This window comes from Anser anser, assembly GCF_964211835.1.
Source record: "Anser anser genome assembly, chromosome: 6".
In the NCBI taxonomy this organism is placed as follows: Eukaryota; Metazoa; Chordata; class Aves; order Anseriformes; family Anatidae; genus Anser; species Anser anser.
This window is the reverse complement of record NC_139726.1, coordinates 5,119,481-5,131,650: the sequence shown is the minus strand read 5'-3', so window position 1 is coordinate 5,131,650 and position 12,170 is coordinate 5,119,481. Positions and strand designations below refer to the sequence as shown.

Here is a 12,170-nt window from a genome sequence, read left to right as displayed (position 1 = left end):
CCAGCTTTGGGATGGACCATCTCTTCTCTGCTGTTGTCTTTGAGGGAGACTAGAAAAGCACCTACCCAATTAATTTTATATTTTTTTAATGGACTTTCACCTCTAAATAAACCCAAAAAGACAGCAGATTCTAAATTCTATTTAGAATTTAAGATAGTCTGAAGCAGTGTTGACACACAGCTGTATGCTCAAAATTCACAATAAAGAGTTGAACGTCATCCAATCCTGCAAGTAACTTCTGAGGTACCATACTGGCTCGACAAAAACGAGATTTAAAAAAAAAAAAAACAGTCTGCTAAACTCAACATCCCTGTATACTAAGAAGCACTCATCTGACTTTGTGGGAAGTGCAGGGAGCTCTGCAATTTTTATGGTCAAATTACTTATGTTGGTACCCAACCACAAATTTGTATGCCAAGCTTGAGGGTACACCTCTGGAAAAATCCAGGCTCCAAATCAAGTGAATCGGGCAGTAAATGAAGTAATCTAGGTTAATGCAGGAATGGTCAGGCAAAGGCGCAGAGATGGAGCTCTAGTCTGTCTAGGGGAATGAAAAAAAATAAAGGTTGAAATGTAAGAGTCCATGAGATGTACTAGGAAACAAAGGGAATAACTTTGTAGCTAACATAAAAGATAACAATGGCTCTGAAAGCCATTTGACACAAAAACAGAAGCACACACAACAGTAAAAATATGTATTATTACGCTCAATGCGACATAACCACTTTCCAGAGTAACCTACTTAGAAATGTGTGTTTCTTCCAGATTTAAAATTAACGACTTGATAGATTGAGGGGAGAAACAATCTGTCGTAAAGAGATCTTTTAAACAAGGCACATATGCACTGCAATACTTTAATTGTACATCTGTGTATTTTAGAAACATATCTATCTGACCTTCTGCATACTAAGAATTCATTGATTTTCACTAATTCTTAGCGCTCAGCAGGATCCTTGATTCTCAGAGCAAACCGACAGCAAACATTTGTAAATCTCTTACTTTGGAAGTGCCTTAACAAGTCAAGGGAAGCACTAAATTTCTTTGGTATGTAGTGAAAATATTTTCTTGTTATGATTTCAAGACCAAAAAGTGGTCTAAACACAAGGGTTATTTGTAAGCAAGTAGATGGAGTCAATAAATTAAGTTCAGTCACATGCATGAGTTTCTTGAATACCAAAATGTTCTTTGGCGATTTTGGGCTGAGCATCACATTGCCATGCACATGCCAAAGGACAGATAGTGTCTGAGTTGTCCTTTCTGTCCTCGTAGGACATGATCTGGCTACTGGAGATGTGTCTAAGCTGCAACTAATTACTCAACTTTTGCCTTTAAGTTCCTGTTATTCCTGTTATTTTGAGTTGAACAGACACCATGCAACAACTGCAGAGCTGCTCCTAGAGACACTAGAAAAGCTAGGAAGAGACTTTCTTAAAATCAAGATGTCGAAATATTCCCCTTATTTTTCTCATTTTGCATTTTGTTCCCTTGATTGCTTTCGTCAATTTATAGCTTGTCTTTACTTGGTTTGATTTGCTTTCCATAATGTATCCCCTTCGTTTTTCATCCTCTGAAGAAAACATTTTGCCTCAGAGGAAAAAATTTCCATAGAAAGTTTTCTTGGATTTAAAGACCACTTATTCTGATTTTTGAAAGATGCTCAGCTCTTCCTTTACATATTCTCTTTGAACTGTTATATTGTCCTCTCTTTTTTAGATTTAATAATCTGCTATTTTTAAAAGGTACATCATACGTTCACAGTGCTGGAGCTAATTCTCTGCAGTGAACGTCGCAGACAGAATACTTTCCTATACAAAAGGAAATCAGATGAGAAATGCCAGGACTGGGTTGGAAGCTAGTGGACAGGTACATGCTTCAACAGTTAATTTTCCAGTGGGTCACAGCACACACTACTGTCTCTTGAGGAAACACAACCTGCCAGTCTTTTGTACTTAATTAGTAACATACCACATTTTTCCACCAATTAAAAACAGTGGTATACATTGCTTTTTTAAAAGATCACTTTCCTACTAGGACAAACAAAAAACCATGAACACTGACACTGAAAATATTATTGAAAAAACCTGCAATAACACCACTGAAATTCCTTTTTTTTTTTTTCCTCTCCTGAACAGCAGCATGAATTATTCTTCAGCAGCGAGCAAATAACATCAATTAGGAAGAGAAGCAAGATGTGCTACTATAAAAGGACATTATCTCCCCTTGGCTAAAATGACCTTTTTAAAGCCAAAGTAAAATTTTTAATTAAAAGTCTGAATTGCTTCTAGGACTGTCTTAAAACCAGGAACTTTTCATAAAATTGAGGTAATTATGAAGTACCAAACATATGAGAGTTTAAAATAGGTTATATATATCACATATTGATCCATACAGGTTATATAAATTTGTGTAACAAGCATATGGATTTAATCCCTCGCTTGTACAATAAAATATGCTTACATCAAAATCCATTTATTTGTTACATATTGGTTTATGAATAAAGAACGTTGTGGCATTACTATTTTATTTGCCTGCATACAAAGTAGGGGTTCATTTATGACAAATTTATTAATGCATATAATATGTTGCTTTGCAGTTGCGGAATATTAGATGTAGCAGAATTGCTTTTGGTTTGTAAGTCATTAATTTGCTGATAAGCCATGCTGGTTGGATTTAAACCCATAAAGGTCTATTTGCCTTTAACTTTGAATAACGGCTGCTAAGAGGTACCAGGAGTTGTGTATGCAGAGAGACTCCTGCAGTATGTAAGAAAATTACTCCCATGTTTAGGAGTTACCTATGTTATTAAAGGTAGCCATAACAGAATTTGAATATTAACCTACCATTCACATGAGATTTATGACTAGATGAGCACCAAAATTTGGAAAAAAAAAAAGCTAAGTTCACAGGAAGAATGTATATATGTAAAACAACATTTCTGTAAGATGTGTATGTCACATCTCTTCTTCAGCAGTAACATTAAATACATACTTTCATTAAAAAATGTTGTAGCTGGCTTTATGACACACATTTTAAGCAATCTTTGAATCTAATGTCACCCTCAAACTCCAGGCAGAGGTTTATAGGAGGGAAGGGTTCATGGCATGGGGAAGGGAGCAAGAGGGGGGCTTTTCCACCCTCAGTACCATGGCCAAGCATCACCAACTGCAGCATCCCAGAGCTGTATCACTGGTGTATTTCTTTTACAGAAGTAACAGCTTTATAAACCTGCTTACTCCATCCCTGTTATAGCCTGTCAAGCCCACTGAGAAACAGAGAAACCCAAAAAGCACAAATAACTCTTCCTTTAGGAGCACGGGACCAGACTGGCAGGTGCAGAGCAGCAGCCACGGGGCCATTTCGGTGCCCGCAGCAGGGCTGAGGCCCATGGGAGCTCCATCTGCTGACATGGACAATCAGCTTTGCCAAAGTTTGTCCGGAATTACCACTTCCATATTTTCCATAGATCTGTCATCTCTGACATAAACCTGCCAAAAAGCTGAGCTACTGACTAGTCGTGGAGAAGGGAGCAAGAGCAACTTCTCCTGATGGGAGAAAACTGGAGGAGAATTACAAGGAGGGGGGCACAGGGAGGGGACTCTACAAAATAACTGCAGATTCCTTCTTTCACAGCCTTTTCCAAGGATTTCAACATGAAAGGGGAAAATATGGGTCTATGGATGTGAGGAAACAAATATATATATATAAAATATATAATATATATATTTGCTGAGAACTCCTCTAAAGAGCTTGCAAAATAACTGTATATGAAAACTAATTTATAGGGAAAAAGCTATATGGTCATTGATTTAAGCTTAAATATTTGGTATTGATTTTGGTTCAAAAGTGGCAGCTTCTTTTTTTATGTACAGGGTATTGGTTTCCAGTACTAGCACCAAAGAAATTCACTCTGGGTGCTAATGGCAAAGTTTGGGTCTCTGATAGTAACAAAGGCTTAAAACTTTCTAATGCTTTGAAAACATCGCTATTTATTCTACACCATGACAGACAGGAAAGTATTCCCTCTTTAACTGCAGAAAAGGAGGCACGGAAGAGAAGACAGTAACTCCAGACACTAGGAGGCTTTGGAGGGGTTACAACACACTTGGCAGAAGTGATGGAAATCTGTGTCAAATCGATAGGTGCAACTGATTACCTGCTATCACAGATGATGATGATAGCACTGCTTCAGACCAGGAGCTTGAAGGCTCTTGTTTGCTGGGAGGTTAAACATGTTGCATTCACATCTCACTTCAATTACATTGCAGAGGTAAGAGAAATTAAATAGGCATTAGTCAGCCAACCTCATTAACCCTGAGTTAAGACAGAGAGACAGAAATCACTAATTTGAACACGCATTTTAATAAAGCAAACACGACACAATAGGTTTACTATTATGTACATTAAGAATAGGATTAATAGAATAAGATTAGAAAGAATGCTTTTGAGTGCTATAATGTTTCACACATTAGAAAAAAGACTGGCATGTTTGAAAATATGATGCCTGACTGATTAACATCCATTTAATCTTTTCAAATGTTAAATTTGCTTTTCAGTGGAAATGTATTTGTTGAAACACAACAACTGACTCCAATGCACTCCTACCAGAACGATTGCATCTACCCTGAAATCCAAATATTTCAGCCAAAATCAATGCATTTTAACACAAGTCAATAAAATTACATGAGATGAAATACTTATTTTAACCAATACATTTCCCATAAAATGTACATAGTGTTACTGAAACCAACCTAAAGTCATTGGATCTCAAAGTTAAATGTAAACTTGAAGTTAAATAGAGGAAGATGAGGGGGAAAATATTACCAGTGGTAGCGATCTCATTTGAGACAGGCAATACATTTCCTTAACAATGAAGAAAAATGGGTAGTAGAGTGCTCACTATACATAATCATTTTTCTTCCCTATTTACCTACGTATTCTAGAAATTTCATGAATAACCTTCCATTTTGTGTCTGTATTGCCCAGATTTTTTTTTATTTTTTTTTTTACTCCCAAGATTTCTGCTCCAGGGCAAGGAAGCCACTGAGCCACAAGGGAAACAACAGCTCAGCAGGAGAGCAGGCAGATGCTGCTGGTATCTCCGTCCCTCTTCCATCCGGACACACCACAGTACTCACTGGAAAGCAGCATATTTCTGAAATCTGCCCATACTTGCTTCCCACTTTGTGCCTGATTGTGTGTATCTGAAGAAAACACCGCATCACTTCTGTGCCCTTGAAAATGTGGGATTGTTTTTTAATATATTTTTTTTTAGAAAAGTTTTTTCTTAAAATGACCCTTTGCATGTATTCCCCATGATGAATTACCTGAGATGCACAAAGCTGGTTATTAACACCATATATATTGCTACGTATCACTATATACCGTTGCCTGATTAGAACATTCTGGTTTGACAGGTCAAAAAAAAAAAATTGTACTTTCCTAAAACGATATGTGCTCCCTCTAGTGTCCATGAAAATCCGCTCCTAATGGCGAATAGACTGCATGGGATCACGTCCAGTGCTACAATAAAAGCCTATAAGAACTAATATATGACTCCAGAATGAATCAGCATTGAATTAAATCATAGGATTTAAAACAGGAGATAAGTTTGCAAGAATTTAAGAAAGGTTAAGCTAGAATTCAGAGCTGGTCAGGAAAAGACCCATATAACCGGAAAGAGAGCAGCGTTTCAGTTTTTGTATTCATATAATATTTTTTGGGGTTTAGCTTCCTAAAACACATCAGCCAAGTTTCTGTTTTGTCACAAACCACTACATTTAAACTGACACACCACTCAAGGCATTTGCCTCTCTTAAAACAGCTAAAACTATAAATTCACAATAAGATTAAAATCAATTATTTAAATCAAAGTTTTCTGCTTGTTGGTTTAAATCACAGCTAAATCACTTTGATTTAAGTCAATTCACCTCACTGAACCCTTTAATCTTTAAGTCAATGACAAAGCTCCCATTGACTTCAAGAGGATGCTTTAGGAGGATTCCCTCAGGCAGAGCAAACCAAACTCTTGCCTGTTTTTGCCAGAATCACATTTAAGCAGCTATTAGCCAAGTCCGATACATTTGTTTTACAGACCAACAGAGGGGCATCAACAATTACACAACCTCATGCCGAAAGAGTACAAAAACGAAGCGAGAATCCTGTCTTTTTTCCCCTCCCCTGCTACATGTTTTTACTTTTAACTAGCTCTGTTTGAAAGCTAACTTTGTCTCTTCTACAGGAATGTTAAACCCTGATCCAGCAGCATTGCAGAGAGCTGTCGGAGCCAATGCAAAACTCTGTTTACACCAAATCAGGTCCCATCTGTCCACTCGCACTAAATATATTGGCTGATCAGGGTCTAGGAGTTCTCTGCACTTGAATTGTTCTTTTTTGGGGGCATCAGGACGCATGCAGCATTTTTAATAAAAAGCTGGCTGATGTTTTAGTGCCAGTGCTGCGAGAGAAAGATCCTGCATTCATTATTCACAACTCTCTCTGAAGTCAGGGCTGGGTTTTGCCAACACATTAATTCTCACTATTTTTTTTTCGGAGGAAAAAGAAAAGATCTTTGGAGGAGAACCAAACCAGTGAGCACACACAACAAGCACACATGCAAATCCATATCAGAAAGTGTTTTCAGCAAAAAAAGAGTGGCTGCATTAAAGACAGAAACACAATTTAAACATTCAAATTAAATAAGGCAATTAAGACAAACTAACTCACGTATTCCTATGGGCATCTTTAAGAGCTCTAGATGTAGGACCAAGTTAACTGAAGTGGTGCTGTTAATTTAACTAAACCACGAAATGGTCCTTGTCCCTCCTAAAATGGCTGTTTCTCTGGATACCTCACACTTACGTACTCGAACTATTCCTTTCTTAGTGGCCATTTCTGAGCATCCAAGGGGCTTTTCTGACCGCTTACAGCTTTCCAGGAACCGCGTGTAGTTCTGATAAACACTGATATAATAAAATCAGAAGCTATCGCCCCTAATGAAGCAATTATCTCGCAAGCTAAAAATAAATATGAGAAGTCCAATTAAACAATTTTGTTCTCCCTAATACTGCCCAGTTGTTCTTTCCCTGCACCTTTAACACAGATGATGTGCGCACATCACCATATAATTTGCGCCCAGAAGCACCGTACTTCTGGTGTATATTTAGATATTTGGGACTTTTGCAATCACAGAGGCACCTTGCGGAAAAATGGAGCCCTAATTCACTAAATGCTGTCTTTGCATTTTCCTCAACTCTTCCAGGAAAAGTCGGCAACAACAGCATTAGCGTATCCCCAAGGTAGTCAAGAAATTGGTGCCTTATTACCCGTGATCACACCAAATTGCGGAGGAATTACGTAATTTGTCTCTACAGGTCACATTACGGCGACTACCCCTGCACAGGGAGAATATCAACACGGAACTTGTCCCCATGGTTACACCCTGATTAATGCACGGCTTCTTTGTAGAAGTTCAGGATCAGCAGCTGCTGGGCACAAACCCAATGTAAACCCGGTGCCCTGCTTAACTTGGATATCCCATGGACTTATCTTTCATTTTGCCAACAGAAAGCTATTAATAGCAACATTTTAAATAAGCCAGATTTTTGAAAGTGAACTAGAAATCACCACAGTGGGAAGGCACTTATAAAGCATTGTTATACCACTGAAGAGATCTGAACACAATTATTAGATATATTTCTAGAGGGAGAAATTTCCTCTATATGTTTTTTTTTTTTTTAGAACCATGCTCGTGGTTTTATGTCTTGAGGGTTTGCCTGAGCAAAGCAAGAGTTTTGCTTACATGAAAAGGAAATTCTAAACTAATAGCAACAAGTGTAACACTAAATATAAAGGTAGAAGGACTTTAAAGATAATAATGGGAAGCAAATGGCTAACCACAAGACTGAAGAGGAACACCTGGGCTAGAAGAGGTGCACAATGCTGCCTGATGGCAGACTGGTCCAAGACCAGCTGCAGAAAAACCAAAGTCCCCCACAGATATGAGTACATAATATTTTATTATTTTTTTTTTGGTCATAAAGAGCTTTCAAATAATTAACCTACTGGTACGGTATATTAGAAACTAGCTTTAAAAGTGTTTCCATCAAGATACGCATGGCAAGAATATGTGAACTATCAGATACAAAGACAGGGCTCATGCACCAGAGACACTGATCATCTCCCAAACTTCCACTTCACCAAAAAGTACATGTAGGAAAAGTATTGGGAGGAGAAGAACAAAGATAAAATAAGCAAAAAGCTCAACACCAACTACATCAAGACCAGCGGGTTTCCTCCCAGCCTTTTGGCAGGTTTTGCCTCGCATCTATGCGGAATCAGATACATGGATTGTGGCCAAGAAATACACAGTTATGATTTTATTGAACAATCTTTATTGGAGGAAAGGGGTTGTTAAACTTTCACTTACAGCTTTTTTTAAAAGGTAGTTTAGTAAAAAGGTTGAAGCTCTGGGGACCGTTACCACAAGATAAATGTGAAAGCTTTGCAGATCCAGAGTGAATCTGCTTATGTAGAACAAGGAAAAAGAAAGCACTCTGGAGAAATTAAGGCCATCTCCCACTTTCCATTTGTCCTTTTCTTCCCCAGAACCACCTCACCCTAATCCTTTTTTGCTTCAAAACTTGAGGACTCCTCTGGCTACTTTACCCTCTAAGAACACTTGAGTCAGACCTCACATCCTCCTGTTTCATCACGTATCAGAAGCTTTTATTCCTTTTAGACACCTACTCCAACTGCTGCCCAGCTGGCTCACCTCTGCACCCCTTCCCAACGCATCTCCCTGCCCACTTCAGAGGTGGCATTTGGAGCCCAGCAATCCCTCGTACTCATGGGGCAGGCGTCCTCGTCTCTTCTGAGCAGAAGCCTCGACTTGCGTGCTCTGTTCCTAAATGCATCCCTCTTCCCACGCCAGCTAATCCCTGGCTCACAATACAACCCCTATGCGTTTTGTCATTTTTTTGTAACTGATCTACTTAGGAAGAGAACTTTAAAAATTTGCAAAGGCAAAGTAAGAGAAAGACATATTATTCTTGAGAAAGCAGTTATATAACCCCTCATTTGTAAGATTATGCACTGCATAATGACTTTGGGAATATCTTGTGCAGATCAGTTTTACATGTACATTAGTTTCTACACTCTCAGCAATCCCGGACCTTGTCGCTCAGCCCGTCACACAGATGATCCTTGTAATAGCAGATTTGTCTTTACATATTTTTATTCCTAGCCTACAGCACAAGACAAAGAAGAAATAATTCTTAATCCACTTTGCCTAGCTAAGACCAAAAGGACATAACATAATTCAGGCACAAGTGAACTTGCTCTGGAGCCCCAGCATCCCGCCTGCATCCCATAGATGGGACATTAGGAGACCATAGGGGAGAAGACCAGTTTTCAAACAGGCTGCAGAAATGAGGATACCATGGGCAGGGCAGCACGTTCATTCTCACCAGGTAGCACAATTTCACTGTTCCTGTTTAAGGACCCAGCAGAGGGAAAGACGAGAGCTCCCCCAGGAGCCTGGCTGCAGCTCACTAGGACAGGTCAGTTGATGCAAGCTCTTTGGGCAAGGGCTCTGCCTGACCGAGTGACACAGCTCGAAAACACCACCTGACCTTGAGAAAGTGGCAGAGCTTGGGTTGTTTTGTGTTGTTTTGTGTTGTTTTAGACTTGTTCTGGCCTTGTAAGGAACCAAAACAAACCCAACTTCCGTGCAGGCAGGCAGAGTGAGTCTCCTGGTGGCAGTGGCCGGTTCTCTTGCCTGAAAACAAGTGATAAATAGCAGTATTATTCATGCATCAACAGCAGATATTCAAATACGTCTCAAAGACGATGACTGCAAACCATGCCAAAGCGATACATACAAATCCATATCGCTCCTAAAATAACCTCTTTCATAGCTCTCAGCCAAGGAGCAGCTGCATCCTCCTGGTACAGCAGAAGTGTCAAAGGCATCTTCCTCTTGATCCCTTTGGTTGAACTCGCTAAGAGAAGCCGTGCTGCTGGAGCACATCAGGTACAGGTTCAAACAGAGATTAAGTGACTTTCACAAGTGGCAAAGAACACTGGAATACGGGGTCTGAAATGGAGGAAAGATTTGAAGAGAGGTGAAGAGGTGACCTTCTTTGATGGAAAATGAACAGGTTAAAAAAAATATGAAAAAGCACATCCAAAATCAAAAAGTTCAAATCTTTCCAATGGCATTGAGACAAACCCCAAATAGGAACAGATTGTGAAGATTTCTGGAATTAGGAGGCGTGGTTTTTGTTCATAGCATTTAGGGGTCGTCGGTGTTTTACATGGTTGTAGTGGTTTTTTTGGTTTTTCTTCCTTTCAGGTTTTAGAGAAAGGCGAGGATATATTCAAAAGCCTACCTATTAGCATATACTTCTTGTGAGACAGATTTATGAAAAAGATTTCTCTAAATAAAAATCAACAGATGGCACTCCGTAGGTAAGTCTATTTTTTCATTTAATATATATCTGACTGCAGTCGTGGATGATTTCACGAGTCCGATTTGAATACAACTAGTCTGAAAAAGATATGAAAAACAGATTTGAATTACACTGACCCTCGCAATTCTATTAATGACAGATGAAAAACACACGCACAGCCAGGAGATCTGAATCAATCAGTTTCAGAGGCATGAGGCACCGTGCGTCATTCCATTCAGCAATTAAGCAGTTCCTAATATTTTATGATTAACAAGTTTTCAGTCACTACCACTGTAATTTTTTGTTAATGAGACAAGCCTCCCCCCGCCTCCAAAAGAGACTTACTGGTACACAGCCACACAAACAACAGCAATTCCAGGCTTCCCAGCTCAGATCATGAAACGCCGCCGCTGCCTGTGCCAGCTACTCCAGAAATCAGCGAGCTGAGCCTCACAGCACTGCCCACACCTCTGCCACAAGGAGCAGGAGCAAGCCTCTCCCCGCAGCCCTCTGAAACCAGCTGGCAACCTCAGTGCACTTTTTACGCAAGCATAACCTTCGTCTAGCTGACTTTACCTTCTGCAACCCTCTGCTGGAAATGAGACGGAGTGGATCTGACTCCAGAAATGCATCGCTCCGACACAGAGGGAGTTTTGTTCTGGACGCTGAAGCAGACGGGATTTCAGCAATATTTTCTAGCTGAGCAACTGTCAGAAGCAACCACAGCTGCAGCAGCACTGGAGTAACCCATCCTGGGCAACAATCTCCCTAAAAAAAACAGTATTTCAGGCCCTACTTTGACTGAAGGGGGAATTTTTCTAGCACTAAAGTATCTCCCCTCTTTTTTGGGGGTTGGGAAATAATTTATATTCTAAATCAAGAGTACGTTTTAGTGGGTTCCCGTACCTACAGACAGGCACCCTGCAGTTCCAAAGAGCAGACCGCTGTGTAATTGCACGTTTTTCGTCCTTGTGCAAATAACTTGCAGTTTACTGTAGGCTGATTTTTCTACATGTAATATCTGGATTAGCAATTAACATTTTAATTAAAGATGGATTAGCTAATATTACGAAAATTATGTCTGGAACTGTTCGATTTAAAATCCACAACATATATACAGATAAACATATCTTTGTTAAGTACAAGTAATTTTCTGGTCTGTGTAAGAATGATACGATTTAGGACTTTGAGAGACAGCATAGTAATTTGATATTATTATACGTGGAGATAACCACAGAGCAAATATAATACATGAAAAGTACTTTTTTCAAGAAGCTGCATGGTTACCACCAAGTGTTAGATGTTCATTTAGTGAGGGCTGGGACTGCAGTTCAAGAAGCTCTGCCTATAGACCACTTTAATTCAGCTATGTTTAAACCAAGCGTAGTGGGGAAGGAGGACACACTGTTCTAAATGTAAATTGTATTAGCAACAACATATTGAGATTTCTGTACTTCTTGTTCCATTCGCAGTTTTTTGCCGTGAGAATAAATCACAGCATGTTTTCTCTTCTCGTAGCAATCTTCATCACAAGATGCCGGAATGAAAACCACGCTCCTCGCACTTTGCATCTGGTCTCTTTTTGTCTGGGAGCTGGTGGTTTTGTTGGTTTTGTGGTTTTTTGTTTGTTTTTTTTGGGGGTGGGAGTCAGGTGAGATGGAGATTAGCAGGTGTCCCCCTTCTTTCCAAAGGGAACAAAACTGTGATCATGGAATAAAAGCC

The 12,170-nt window shown here is 39.4% G+C and overlaps 1 protein-coding gene across 7 annotated transcripts in view; it reads right to left on the bottom strand.

Moving 5' to 3' along the window:
• The window catches only part of LOC310901699 (uncharacterized protein), a 66,045-nt gene that overhangs the window by 35,903 nt on the left and 17,972 nt on the right, over nucleotides 1-12,170 (bottom strand). For 4 of the 7 annotated variants that reach the window (XM_083841844.1, XM_083841840.1, XM_083841841.1 and 1 more), the window contains exons 2-6: nucleotides 11,025-11,216; nucleotides 10,389-10,546; nucleotides 9,879-10,093; nucleotides 9,465-9,775; nucleotides 4,154-4,311 (exon numbers count right to left, since the gene is read on the bottom strand). In XM_083841844.1, coding sequence (XP_083697970.1) covers nucleotides 10,436-10,546; nucleotides 11,025-11,216 — 303 coding nt within the window. In that variant the 3' untranslated portion in view covers nucleotides 4,154-4,311; nucleotides 9,465-9,775; nucleotides 9,879-10,093; nucleotides 10,389-10,435. The remainder of the gene's footprint in view (nucleotides 1-4,153; nucleotides 4,312-9,464; nucleotides 9,776-9,878; nucleotides 10,094-10,388; nucleotides 10,547-11,024; nucleotides 11,217-12,170) is intronic. The other 3 variants (XR_014586045.1, XM_083841845.1, XM_083841843.1) reach the window with 3 other exon arrangements.